The 15,280-nt window shown below is 38.8% G+C and overlaps 1 protein-coding gene across 7 annotated transcripts in view; it reads right to left on the reverse strand.

The window, feature by feature from the left end:
- JPH1 (junctophilin 1) overlaps positions 1-15,280 on the reverse strand; it is an 83,278-nt gene that overhangs the window by 67,534 nt on the left and 464 nt on the right. For 6 of the 7 annotated variants that reach the window (XR_004496140.1, XR_004496141.1, XM_015619113.3 and 3 more), the window contains exon 2: positions 8,144-8,900. Coding sequence is in view for 5 of the 7 variants with exons in the window: in XM_015619113.3 (XP_015474599.1) it covers positions 8,144-8,900 (757 nt within the window). In the remaining 2 variants the exon portion in view is untranslated. Of the gene's footprint in view, positions 1-1,370; positions 1,654-8,143; positions 8,901-15,280 lie in introns of those variants that run through there. The other variant, XM_033512309.1, reaches the window with a different exon arrangement.

Genomic DNA, 15,280 nt, shown 5'->3' on the forward strand with positions numbered 1-15,280 from the left:
GAACTGAAAAATCACATTTAACTGATTTTATTTTAGTCAGATACTAGAAGGAAATTTATGGCTTTTAAATGCAACAGTAATACCATAATTTCTCATCAATTCCTACTTTTAATGTAGTAGGACCAAAGTATAGCATTCCTTATTCCTTATTCCAAAAAGTCTGGAAATAAAGATTTTTTTAAAAAAAAGAGAAAGAAGGAGTGCTTAAGTGAATAAAAAATTAATTCAGAAACACAATGGGACAGACTAAATGACTGGTTCTCCCAACCATGGTTTAACGCTGGATACCCAGTGGGCTCAGGGTTGAGAACCCATGTCACTCTTAAATGCCAGGGAAAAGCTAAGTGACTGAATTCATGAGTGGCAGTGTCAGAGGAGTCTGAGGCAGAACTGCAGTGAAGGGCTGCACAAAACTCACTGATCATTCTTAATGGTGAATGAAGTTCAACTAAAGTGTAAGTGATGTGCAAAGCAGAACAACCCTAACTTTATGTATAAATGGCTTTAAGGTGACCTTGGGAATGAGCTCTTGGGAGACTACCTCTGTTCAGCAGATCAGGGAATACTAAATCTTGAGAGGACAATAGGAATAATCAACAGGCTGTTTCAGACATTAAACACTTACATGGACTTGAGGGAGGCAAACTTTTATGGAGAAATTTATTCCTGGACACCACCCACAAAGAGATTGTGCCTCTACAGACAATGAGAGTAAAGAACTGCAGGAGAAGGAAAAAGCAGAAAACAGTGCAAACAGAGGGGGACTGAAAGAGGAAAATCATAGTGAGATAGGCAGGTCAGTGTACACAAGTATGTACTGAAATCTGTTAAATACATAAAGCAGAAAAATGTATTAATCACCAGAAACATGAAGAGAAGTCGTAATATCTGACTGATCCATTAATATTTAAACAAACAGTACTACTCATTGAACTACACCAGTTTTGAGAAAATGAATCAATTATTATTTGGGAAATATAGAATTAGATCAATGTAGGGGGCATGAATTAATAATTTTAATGAGTATTTTTCTGCTGTAGTTGTTCTGTGAGAAATATCCTACTCTACATAATACTGATTGACAATGCTGCATTTAGATGATAGCAAGTTTTTTTATCTCTTTAAAGAAATAAGCTGGGAATGTTCTGTAAGAGTTGATTTAGTCTTTGAGCAAAACATCAAGTAAATTACTCAAGCTCCAACTAGTACTGATAGACATATGTATGCAGTTGTACTAGATATAGTGGAAATACTGAATTATCTTTTTTGTTTTGAGAGTATTTTTATAGCAATCAATAACATAAATCTAATGACTTGACTCTACAATTCATACATGACTAACCAGCACAAACGATCCAGATTTTGTTTTTTAAATGGGTATTTATTTCCATCACAGAAACTCTTCTGCAAGTCAGTAGAGACAGATGCTATTTGCAGCTTAGCTTTTGAACAATTGTTGTAATACAGATCAAAACTGACATGCTGTGTAAAAAAATAAGGGGAGAATCTGCATAACAGCTCATCTTCTGTGGCTACAAAAAAAGTATTAGTCTCTTTGTGTATCCCAGTATCATTAAAAAAAGCCTTAATGTTGTCACATACATCTGCTGGGCTACTACTGCAAAAGTCCCCTCCTCTTCTGAATTAAGTGTTCTGGAAATTGGAAAAAAAAAATTCTTATCATCTGAATAAAGAACTATTTCAAGAACATTTGTACAGTAGAAAAAGGCTTTCTTAGAAGGTTATTTTAGAAGCACTGGCACAGAATTGTTTAATTTATGTTCTGAAAGCATTGAATATTTCCAGTCTTGTACTAGCAATCTCTTGATTTTAAACAATTTAGAAAAGCAAATCTCAAGTAACAATTCTGTGTCTAATATATAGTACCCAAGTAATACAAGTAAGTATAGTATTAATATATATAATATAGTACCAAGTAATACAAGGTATGACTGGATACACACCATAACTGCTCAAAAAAACCCAAAATCCTTTATCAAGCTTATCAAGCTATAGGTAGGTATATTTGGATATAGGAAATTTGATAAAAAATTAAATACTTGAGGCTTTTTAAAATCTCAAGCTGAGGGATGGTACAGGACTAATTTTGTACATTTTCAGCCTTTTTACAATCTTGGTGCATTAAATACTAAGAGAGTAAAAATATCTGTGTAGAGATGTATATATGATTTGTATATTTCAAACAGGTGTATTATTCATTCCCCAGCAAATAACTGAGGAATAGTCCAAGATTATATTCTTTTACCAACAAGTTGTTTGTGAAATCTGAGGGAAGATGTGCCCCAATGAAGTTAGTGGTGTAACTCCCACAGGATTCAAAGAACATGTGGTTTTCTATAAAGAATGCAGAATTAACTTTAAAATTACTATCTATAGTAGCTCAAGAACTATTTTAAGTCTTACCACAGCATTTAATTTGTTATCTTCAAACAAACTATGTAGCTAATTGATTAAAAGTGATTTTGTTTTGAACCTCAGGCAGCTTTCTGTACTGAAGCAAGCAGTCTTATATAAATACCTTTGGTATTTGTTGGATCCTATTCCTAAACACAATGTTCATATTTCAGCTATAATAAGAAAAGCATCTCCAAGGCGTGTGAGGCACCAGGCTTACAAGTGTCCAGTTTAGTTTCTTGAGTAAAGTGAGAGTGGTAGAGTCAGCTAAATCCATTATGGAAAGCTGTGTGTGGCACAAATAATTCAATGCTGTTTGGAATGATTAGCAGCTGCCTTCAAGTGTGGACACAAACTGTACCATCACATGCATGTAATTTCAGCTCTCCCTGGAAATCACAGGTTGCTCAGGTCAGGCTGGTCACACAGGGCAACAAAGGAGCTGCCTAATAAACCATCTAGTACTGCTTCCTGAGACTTCCACACACTTCTTATTACCCCATCATCACAGCACACTGAAGCTTACTCTGAATTAAGGCTCTGAAAAATATAAGCAGTGGGTTCTCAAGTAACTGCTGTACTGTGGACATGGGTGCTCTGGTGTGGACAGCTGAGCTAGAGAACCTGAAGCCAATGCTAAGTGCTCAAGCCCAGGCTGGGGCAGCACCAGGCCAGGACTCAAGGTAAACTGGAATTCTCTGACTCATCCTCAGCACTGAACATTACACAAATCAGCTACTGGCTCCAGGGCACAATGACTGCAAGGGAGAGCAGGGACCCAAGAAAGTCCATGTTGTGAAGGTGGGTCCACTCCCAAAGAAAATTATTATCCTGGGTCTCCGCTACCAAGTCAATCCTGCTGCACCTTCCTCCTGCATCCACTTCTAACAGCTCAAGACTCCTTCAGAGCCACACAGAACAAGGCAGCCTGCTTGTGAGACAGAATCACAAACAGAGTTTCAGTAGTTTCTATTAAAAAAATGAAAGCTAAAATTTAGCTCTAGCATCTGTGGACTTGGACACAAACATGTTAAATATAAAACTGAGCTGTCTGTAAAAGCTGCTCTGAAAAAGAAATCACTGCAGAAGATGCCAGTTAATCCCCTTTCACTGCTCCACTTAAAAAGGTCTTCCTGACCAGAGGCTTGCTATCTCTGCTGTCTGAGCACAGACAGCTAATTAACAAGGAGGAACTGCTCCATATTATTAGTAGCAAGATATTGATTTTACTGTTATCTTGTTCTCTGATCCAGTCTTTTGCCAGCTTCTTTTCATCTGCTGGGCACTGCCATTTTCCCAGACTGCAAGGTCTCCAGACAGCATAATTTGTTTGTGCAGTGCCTAACACAAAGGAACTATTATGCTTCACCAAATCTCAGGTGTTCATGTAATGAGAGCCCATTATAATATTGCTTTTAAGGTGGTCACAAGTTCTCATGGCATATTATGACAGTACATACACTTCACTTAAAACTCACTCAAAATTTTAAAGTAATTAAAAGTATTTAGCTTCTGTGAAAAAGAGAATAAAAAAGTGGTTTACAACTCTTTTTCTTTCTTAAATCTGAAAGATTTTATGACCTGAAAGATCAATGAAATGTAAAGAAAATATCAAAAAGGAGATATTTTTCTCTTTTGATTCCTTTCCCCCTTTCCTTCATACACTATTTTTTGGTTCATTTTTCTTACCCTTACTGTGTTTTTATCATGTCCCTCTGTGTCCTTGCAAAGTTTGTTTTTCCTCAGAGAGTCAACACTTTAATAAGAACAACTTTCAAGGGGAGAATTAGCTAGAAAATATTTCAAGGGAGAAAAAAAGAAAAGGGCCTGGCTCTGAATACTCAATCCTGAATGTATAAAATTGCCTTTTCTAAAAGACTATGAAGGGTTGTCAGTAAACAAACATCATTGCTTCTGCTTCCACTGCTTCATGTTTATTTACAGGACTGATGTATTTTAAAAACACCCAGTGACAAAGAGTATTATAAGATAAATTTAAGTTCAAACTCCGAAAATTAATTCCAGAGACATTACAGTTTCATACTGTACATAAGCATTGATGAAGGCAAAGTTAATATAATATAGTGTAACGAGAACTTAAGTAATTTTCATACTAGGAAAGAAGTGCTCTAATGTCATTCCAGTTTATACTGAACTGCAGAGGGATATCTCCTTTGAATAAGACATATGACAGTGATGAAAAGGAGTTCAAAATCCCTACAGTGAGAATTACATGATATCCTCAAAATGAGTTTCCACTTGACTCTTGGCTGAGTCAACACTTGTGGCTTTTTAGTATCTTCCAAAAGTCTCTTCCAAACGCACATCTCCCAGCATTTAAAGCAGTTCACATGTTTAGACAAGAATCAAACATTTCAGGAAAGCAACTTCTCCTTTTAGACACAAGGACCCCAAATAAAGCATATAAGCTTGACTGCTTTTAGCATAATGCATTAAAGATGGATTTTAATTAATTACTCCCCATAATAATGATATTTTTAAAAAGGCACCTTTTAAAGTTTTGAAAAGGGAAAGTATTGAACATACTTTTGAAGTTTCTCAAATTCTGGGATTTTTCTATTTATGCCAAAATATTTTTCCTTAAATACAGCTAGTAAAACTCTAATACACAATCCAATCTATTAAGCTGCACTGTAATTTTAAAAGAATTTTTATTCACTGCTAATTTCTAATCTGTTTTGAATACACATCTGTGTAGCAGAAGCTAGTAATTATTTCCCTGATACAGCAGCTTTTTATACATCACACAATGTTGCAATCTGCTATCTTTTGAGAAGTGCTGCTGTCATTTTCGAAACACCTCAGTACAAATGCCTCGAAAACACAAAAGCCAAGTCAGGAGAGCCAATGTAAATTTAGATTCAGAGAAGCACTACTTATCCCAACTTTTATATTTTTCTCTGTGTACAGAACTGCCACTTCAGACAAAGGAAGATGATTACACAGTTTACTAAAGAGGACTTTTAGATATAAAAAGACACCAGGAATATAAAGCAAAAAACAGTGGTTGGTCTCGTTGAAGACTGTGTGGACATCTGTCACAGGTCAAACTACCAGCCAAACCTGTCATGACCAGCAGGGAGCTATGAAGAGGAGTATGGTCTGTTTCCATTTGGCTGAACAAACATCTTGGGAATAAACAGTGCAGGAAGAATAGCATACAACTCCAAGCTGCATTGAAAAGGAAGGTATCTGGATGAGAGTAAGGATTTCTAGCCCTTTGGTTCGATGGTTTCTGGGGTGAGGAAAGGTCTGTCTAGCGAGTTCTTCAATTAAAGGAATGGAAATCTACAGCAAGCACACAGTGACAGTGACATTTGTCCAGTCTGAAACATAAAGGCCACTGTGCAGTGAGGTTATGCCATATGGGCAGAACCACCTTTGTATTACACATTAGAGAAGTTATAAAATGCACTTTTCCTAGACTTTTTTGTGTAGCAGTAATTGTCAGGAAACAGACAAGACCGCCATCCTCATGTTCATCTAGGAAGATGTTACAAGAATGCTACTGTCTAAAGAATTATTATAATATTAATGTATCGGTTCAGTAAAAAAAAAAGTCAGAAACCAATACTGGCTGTCAGGTTTCAGTGAGACAGAAGTACTTTCATCTTGAAACCATACCAATCTGGTCTGCCTAGATTTTAACAACTACTTGAAATACAATTTTTTTTTACTCAGTACTGCTCTGGAATCTATTCCAGATGATCTGGCTACTGACCCTGCCAGCACAACAGTTCCTTAGCTCACCAGTGCCCATGGCCTTGCTCCTACTGATTGATACTCAAAACAACTCTGAAAGCTTTAGAGACAGGAAAGGTCTTGCCATTCTTATTAGTGGAGTCCAACATGCCCTCAGAAGTGAAGTTAATATTATCTTCATGCCTGATGTTGCCCAGCTTGGTGTCAGGTCTCTTGGCCTTTGAATCAGTGCCAGTGCAGTTGGTGCAGTGGCTACTAAAAAGAAAGAAAACCTGAATCTGCGATCCTGCTTGTCTATCCTGGTAGCCATGGGAGTGTTTCAGAGAGATTTTTAGCTGAGAAACCAAAGGGAGAGATTGCCCCTGGCCACAGCTGCACTACAACTGAGTCCTTCTGCTGCACTTTCAAAAACACATTTTGAAGAAATAAACATTGTTTTTATGAATTGTTCCAAAATAAGCAATTTGAACTCTGTCCTCCACCTAAAAAGGGTGGAAGGAAAAGCAAACAAAACACTCCAGAGACACTTCTTGAAGAGGAAATGCATACACTGTGACTTAGAATGCAATGGTCTCAGATGACAGCTTCTTAATAGGTTTATATGGACTCCAAGTGGTGACTCCCCCTTTCCATACATCCCACTGCCCCATTTCTTTTTAAAACTAGGGCTTATTATGTACTGACAGAAAATGAATGGGATCCAGTACTTGCTTCAAGTGTGGCATTACTGATCTGCTTTGCTAATATGGTATGCTGTCATATAATGCCTTACATATATTTATAGAAGTAACCGAGTATATGCTACCCTTTACTTACATGACCAGTTCTCAGAAAGGTCCTTTAACAGTATGCTACATTCTTTACTGTAGTGTCTCAACTACTTCTTGCTATGAGCATTTTATATATTCAAGCTCTCCCACTTATGCAGTTTTTGTAATTCTCTGTATTTCTTATGACTGTCAGGAAAAGGGTAGTCACTGGGGACACACTAGTGACCACACTAAATTAGGAATCAGTTGTTCAGCTCTTAAGAGTAATGTGACATCCTCTTTCTAAAATAGCATGAAGATTTTCTTTCATGCACATTCTGGTCTCTTTTTCTATTCAAAGCATATTTCAAGAAATGCCTGCCTGAGGAAGCAAACTAAAGCCATCAATAGAAAAACCACCACAGAAACTTATTGGAGGACAATAAAAATTAAATAGCCTTTTAAAGAGCTCTCAAACTTAACAATAAAAGCCAATTAAAATTGTCTACACTGATTTAATTTGTAACAATTCCATTTCAAACAAACCATGCTTGCTTGTTGGTTAGGCGCTCAAAGCGAAAATGACACTTTTCTCCTCTACCAATATACACTTCTCCCATCTCAAACACTTGGCAGAGGCACAGGGAGAAGCTGACCAGCCCTATTTGATGTGGTGGTTGTATGATGAGGTGAGTTGAGGAGAAATGTGCTCCAAAATGGAAGAGCCCTCATAAAGAGCTCTTTTGGCAGATACTGCCCTGGCAACCAAGCTTCTAAGCACAACATCCTTGATCATTATTCCTATGCTATTCATACCAGACTTTCTCAGAAAAAAAGATGCATCTTAAGATGCCTACTGTCAAATGGGAAACTTCAGTGAGTTTCAGATGCTGCTAAAAAAAAAAAAAAAAAATCAGCAATACAATAAGCATAACTGGAGCATGCTTATGGGAAAATACTCATTTTACCTCATATCCCCCAAATCATTCACTTCTTTCCTCACCAGTTTTATTTTCCAAACAGGTTTAAAGGCATAATGCAGCAGCTCTTGAGAGAAAACAGAAATGTATCAAGAATGGAAATGTACTTTTCCAGTGTATTACGGAACAAACACAAACTCTTTACTCAAATGAGATGAAGTTCTAAGATTCACATGCAAAATGCCACTAAAGTCAATGGACCTACACATATGAAAATGAAATGTGAGCAAGTGCTCACTAACACAAAGGTTTACAACCTTCCACTTGATGACTTACCTTGAGGTTGCAATTTCCACTTTGGTTCTTGCCATGGCAGCTGCTCGCTGTGCACCCTCTATTGCTCTATCCACCTTTTCTCTAGTTTTTGTGTTTCGTATTGGTATAAGTTGCTTTCTTATTCCACGGACCAAAATGTTATTTTTGTACTTTCCCTCTTCTTTGGTGCCATCTGGAAACATGGTACATCCATATCCATGCCTCCTGTTATTCAGCCACTCTCCTTCGTATTTCATACCATTTGAACGCTCACTGATACCAAAACCGCTGCGCTTATCATTCTTCCATTCACCCATATAGGCTTCCGTAGTGGTAGCATCAACATGGTCTTCCAGAGGGCTATAATCACAGTCACCATCTCCAAAACTAATTGTAGAGTTGGCATCACTAGAACTAATTCTGCTCATAGCAGCATCGCTCCTGACAGAGCTCCGTTTGCTAGATATCGATGACCTAGATTCCGATTTTCTAAGTTTTATACTACCAAGAAGGGATCCTCTTCTGAATAAGCCTCCTTTTTTCTTAATGCCCATGGCTTCTGCATCACTGTGAAAATTGAGCACAAATCCTCCTCTTGTTCCAGCCGGACTGTCTGAAGTGACATCATGCAGAACAGTACCATTGCTCTGCTCACTTCGAAGTGACGCCAGAGATGTTCGGAGAGGTGAACGGATCACGGTGGCCATGCCATAGGGTACACTCTGACGTACACCGTATCCATGTCTCATCCCTCCTGTCCACTGCCCCTGGTAGGTACCTTTTAAAGTAATAAGAAGTTAAATTTAGGAAGCTGTAGAAGACCTAGCTCTCTCCATCCAACATGCTACAGGCAACACTACATTGTCAGCTCTGATTTCAGTAAGAAGAGATGCACACGGCACAGACAGATAAACTACTTTCGTTACTTGTTTTTCTTATAAATTATTTTTCCACTTAGCAAATCCTTCACTTTCACAGCTGATTTATTTTGGCAACTGAGACACAGTAACTATAAACACATAAGCATTTTTTTAATGGATCTGTCCACAGAAAAAAAAAAAAAAAGATAAAATTTCTAAAGCAGGACTTCCTCAACATGTTTTTAGGGTGGACTGATAGGAAGGTGGCCAGCAGAAACAGGGACACATTCTATGCAGTCAGCTGAGGAGGGAGAGAGGGCTGGCGAGAAGGGAAAGAGTAGGACACTTACAGCTCTTGTGCCAAGCTGCTCACAGAAAGAGCAAATAGGAGAAGTCACCATTCTGTTATTGTGGGTTTAAGGTGACTACAGATGTCTCCTCCTCAGGAGCTATTTGATAATGCCCTCGATTGTCTTCAGACAGGCTTTTGGATCCACTGTCATAAACCTCAATCGTAAAATTAAATCTTTTAAATTTTTTGCATGAATTTGAATGAAAGAAGAAAATTTCAGGACTCCTTTCTCTTTGTGAACTCTTCACACTAACACTTTCTGGTATCCCCAGTACATAAACTTGCACTGCATTCTGTGCTGTCACAGAGGGATCAAAAGCATGAATTCTTTAGCCTTTTTTTTTTTGCTTTTCATTTGTTCTGCAGTATGTAGGAAAGGCAAAGCACTAACACAATATTGCACAACATTCTAGCAAACATTTAATCATAGCTACTCTTGTAAAAATTTTAAACAGCAACATAAGGAGGAAGTAAGGGATACAAGATGAAAAGTCATGGGTGTCCATGCAAAGCTACACTGGAGCCAAACCCCACCTTCATCAGATTACTATAGCAATTTTTTTTCTTGTATTCTCAAAAGGCATTATAATTCTGATACCTGCCAGTGTCTGCTCTCTGAAGGCCTTTTCTACCAGAGGCTCCAAAGGAAGGTGGCATGAACACCATAACTAGCAAATAGAAGATAACTTGTTTTCTGATTTAATTTCACTCTAATTCTTATTAAACTACTTTATGCTTCTCAAAACGAAGTAGCTCACCCACCTAGTGCTGGTTTTTTGTTGTTTTGTTTTTGGGGGTTTTTTTAAAGCTACTTTTGAGTATTTTCAGAGGGATGAATAAGCAATCTTTAATTTTTTAAAAATTTTGATCTACTACAATTGGAACACCTATTAACTATTTAGGGAACTAAGTATCAAATGTCAAATTCAGTGATTGATAAAGTTTCTGTGAAAATATTTGTGACGTATCTGCAGTTGAAGATGTAGAACCAAGATTAATTTGCTTTGAGATTTAATCTCTTCCATATATACATATCGTTTTGGCTTTTTACATGTCCACCAGCTATCAAGTACTGCCTTACTCTTTACTGCTTCTGCTAACTTTTATTTCAGTGTTAACACACAATAAAATTTGCTAAATCTGTTTTCTTTATTATATAATACTAGATAGGTTCCAAAACATAACTGTTGTGTGTTGGTAGAGAATTCTACCAAGTGGAAGGTTTTTGTTTTAACAGATGGCTGCTGACACAAACAAACAACTTTCTTAGTTTCTTTCTCATTCTCTGTATCCTGGATACCTACTGCTGTACTGGTTGTAAGGGTGCCGAATCTAGGAACATGATTATTTTAAAAAACTCAGCATATGGGGAAGAACAAATAGAAACATGAGCACAAAGCCCTGGTATGACATGTTCTGTAAATACTGCAAATACACAGGCACATTCTAATCTTTTTTGTTTTTGTTTTTGTTTCATTAAACAGAAAATTCCCGGAAACACATTAATATTTTATGAGCATAAATTACTTCATTTTGTCCCTAATTATTTCTGGGATCTGTAATGATATGGTGGAACTAAGAATCTGGCTACATACACTTATTGCTACATATTGTAACTCCCTTAATGTTCTGCACTAGTTAATTTAATTTTGAAATAATAAATCTAAGTCTAATTTTGATTATACCACAATATTACATTAGAGCAGCATCTCATAATTATGGCTCTCCGTGCTGCTTACAATGTCAGACTTTAAGCACAATCAACTTATTTCAGTACAGAATTGTAAAGAAGTAAAAAAGGCCAACCTTTTTTTCTTACTAATATTTTAATTAATAAATGCTTTTAATGGAAAGCTAAAAAATACTTAATTGATGGGGGACTTGCACTTTTCACTACTCTAGAAAGAGGGGAAGTGGTTGCTGCTGCCCATAAAGGCATTAAAATAAGAACAATTAATGTGCTTCTATCCACTAGTCCAATTTTCCTTTCTATTGGGTAAAAAAAAAGTCAAAGTCAGCTTCTTCTAAAGAGAAAATAGTAAAAAAGAAAATGGAAGATTCATACTCATCTTGTCCTTAAAAAGTATGAGATATTTAGGTTGAATTTTATGCAGTGTAGCAGGTAACTTATCACTTCTATCATTACAAATCCATCAGTGGAAAGGCTTCTGATACTAATGCTAAAAAGCCATCTCATTTTCCTTGGTTTTTCAACTCACATATTAAAGCAGAAGTATTTTAATAACATATGGAGAGCAGTGTCCAGAATGTAGGTACAAGAACCTTGTATAGTAATTTGACTGACTAGATCAGACTTTAACTGCATCACCTTCTTCAATAAATTTTAGAAATCTTTAAACAAGACAAGGCATGTTAATATTGCAATATAATTAAATACAACGATGTATAAGACACGGTGAAAAAGCTTTTCCCATATATAAAGATGAAAACATATGCAGTATTTACCCATCTCTTTAGATAGAGATGAATATGAACGATACATCAACAAACACACCACATTCTGTTTCACCTTACACCACAGATGACTGCTCAAATCAGTTGCTCTAAGGGTCGATTATTAAAGTTTTAATTAACACTGTGATGGCCAATATAATTTAAAATTGTATTTGACCATAAAATAGTAACCTTGTTTCACACTAAGTTTTCAAAAGCTAGGCTTGCTATCCTTTGCAATTGAAGAGGCATTCAGCCACACTACTGACCATCCATCTGGTGTTTAATTTGCTCTCATGAAACGGTGTTCATATTTTGAGCCCAAGAGCTATTACAAAGTATATTTTTTTTCCTTTTCTTTTTGTTGGCAAGTTGCTGTAAGATACAATTTCATAATCTGTTTCCTTAGTTACAGTGTTCCATTCCTTCTAAAACACCCTTGGTGCATCTTACAGCTGTAAATGTCATTGCCCACTTGCAGCTAAAATTTAAAGTACACTGTGAAAAAAAACGGAGAGGCCAAGGACCCATTTAACTACTCCACTGACTCTTATCCTTTACTTGGATATTCTGTGGTTTAAAAAAAAATTTGTTGTTACATCACTGACTCAAATGTTAAGTAAGTGCAGACCTAGGAAGAAGACCTCTCAGAAATCAATGAACATATGTGACCTTCGCTCAGGGTGCTTTTGCCCCTGATCTCCCTCTGTGAAATGACAAAATGCAATTGGTTTTTGCAGTTGTTGGAAGGACCATAAATAACCAATTCAGACATACTGAAGTTTCGTATTATGCCACAGTCCTTCCTCCGGTAGGTTTTGCATCTTCACACAGATTAACAAAACACAGGGAGTTTAAAGGATGCACAAAAATCTAGATTGCTGCAGGGGATAAGATTGATGGGCCACTTGCAGGCCCACTGTAATCACACACAGCAAATGAAGTATCACGGTTTATAATTCAGTGTTTTCCTCAGAGATTAGACTGAGTGACAATTTTAAGCATCTAAACACAGCATGACATACATTACTCATATCATGAAGAGTTTTGTGTGCAAAAACTGAGGAACACTGTCAATGCTTATTTTCCTTTTCCCTCCTTCAATGATATCTCGTAATACCACAAATACACTTTAAAGCAATGTATGAGGCTATACTAAAAACAAACAAACAAAAAGCTAGCAGCAAAGAGGCCTGGATTAGAGTGAGTTTGAAAATAAACTGGCAATTGACATAGCCTAAAGAGTTATCTCTCTACACTGGTATTCTCCAATATACATGAAGAGAGAGCTTTACTGCAACTGTTTTAAATTATGTTAAAGATACATGTGAAAATCTGGTTTCCTTATAAACCCATTTCAGATGTTGTTCTGGTGTGCAAATACATCTATTGTTCCCAGAGCATGAAAACAAAAACACATCTGCAAATGTCTATGACGTACTGCTCTGCTTCATTCATGAGTACTTTCATTAAAATCAATGGGACTTCACAGCCTCTGTTCGTATGAACTGCAACATGCAAAAGACTGGAGTCATGACAACAGATTTCAGCTAACAGTGTCAACTGGAACCTCCATACGCTGTTCCAAGTCTAAATACTGAGAGAATTTACCTCCAATAACCAGTACTATGTTTTGAGTTTTAAAAAAAACCCAAGAAGCCTAAAGAGAAAATGATAAAAACAACTTTGAGAAAATAATTTCTGGAAGATTTTCTGGAATGGTAATTTATTTTTCCAGAAGGGGAGGGAAAGGAAAAAAAAATAAAAAAAGCTACTGCCTGTAATTAGCCAAAACAAATATAATAAAAATTGAAAAGTACATTGTATGATGAAAGTGAAATAGTGAAACTGAAATTTTGATTTCTTTCATACTTTGATTTTGGCAGTGTTGTCTTTTTTTTTTTTTTCTGTTGAATCCACAAACACATAGCTACCTTTGAATATCAGAGCTTTCCATACCTTTCCAAGAAACAATTCTTGGACAGCTACAAATATCTCTAAACGAGGGGATAGAAAGGTACAAAACCCACTGCGCATTTCATTGTCTGAAGGAACTGAATCTTACCAAGTTGCTACATTTTATATTTCCAAAAAGAAAAAAAGAGGAGCCCAGCTACAATGTAGCTATGTTCTGCTTAATACAAAAATGCCCATTCTCCTGAAGGTTTGACTAGAGATCATCTGACAAAATTCCTTGAAGAAACCAGCAAAACAAATCAGTTAAGAGCCGATACATGGGTTAGTCCTTTAGTCATATCACGTGAACTCTGAATTCGGTAAATTCTATTATTTGCCTGGTAACTGAACAAGTTGCTGAACGCCGAGGCAAGCACCATTTCTGTTAAAAATCCCAGAACTCTCTAGTCCTAAAACTGAGACCCGTTTTTCCTCGTGTTACACCAGAACAAACCTGCTCCCAGCTGGAGAGCAACTCTGCAGAAGTTGCAGGTGGCACTTCAACCGAGGCCAATAACATTTCAGCAGCAAAGGCTGAATTAGAGTATCGGGCGTATTTACCGCTCAGAGCATGGAGTGACAGAGGCACAAGAACTGCAAGTGAGCACTCAAGTAAGCTCCAGTCCTCACTGACCTCACTGAACCCTGACTTCTTGACCGCTCCCGACTTGAGCAGAGGGCGGACGGCCGCGGCCCCTCCGCACGCCCACGGCGAGCTCAGCCCTGGGAGCCCGGCTTTGTCGTGGGGAAGGCTGTGAGAGGCACGTCTGTGCGACTGCACTGCACACCTCGTGCTCTGAGCACCACGCTTGAAACTATCCCCATTTATCCCCATTTACAATTCTGGTAAAAACAGGAGTTATTATATGAGGGTGGACCCAAGTTTCATTGATTTTACACAAGCTGCGTCCCCACTCCGTCAGCTCCAGCCTCCTGTTTACAAGCCGAGCGCATCGAGCGCACAAAGCCACCCCTGCCTGCACACCAGCGCGACACAAGGGCTCTATTATAGCAAGTTCTTGCCCTTCCCGCACGACCGCGGCGCGCAGGGGTGAGGTGCCGGGGCTCGCCCGCCTCGCTGGCTCCCGGAGCCGGGCGCGGCCACCCGGCCATCGCTACCTCGGGCAGGGAGCCCATAAGCCGCCTCGGCGGGGAGAAAGGAAAGCCGTCTGCAGGCGGCCGTAATGCGGATTTCTACCAGCTGGCCGGGAGAAAGCGCTGAGCCCGGACAGCTCAGCGCGCTCGGAGCGCAGCAGGGGCCAGGCGGCTCCTCACGGAGTGGGGCGGGGCGGGCGCCAGGCACCTGTGGCGCTCCCCGGCCGCCAGCGGGGCCTCGGGGGCGCCGAGCGAACGGCGCCGGGAAAGGCGCTCGGCCGCGGGCAGGGGAAGGAGACGAGACCCCGGTGCGAGGGCGGCGATGGGCGCGGGTGGTGGAAGGAGGGGCCCTCCCCGCGGCGCGCCCACGCAGGCGCGCCCCCCACCCCCGTTCCCGCCCGCCCCCCGGCGCGGCCGCGCGCGGGGCGCCCCCCGCCGGCG

The sequence above is a fragment of the Parus major genome, chromosome 2 (genome assembly GCF_001522545.3).
Source record: "Parus major isolate Abel chromosome 2, Parus_major1.1, whole genome shotgun sequence".
Taxonomy (NCBI): domain Eukaryota; kingdom Metazoa; phylum Chordata; class Aves; order Passeriformes; family Paridae; genus Parus; species Parus major.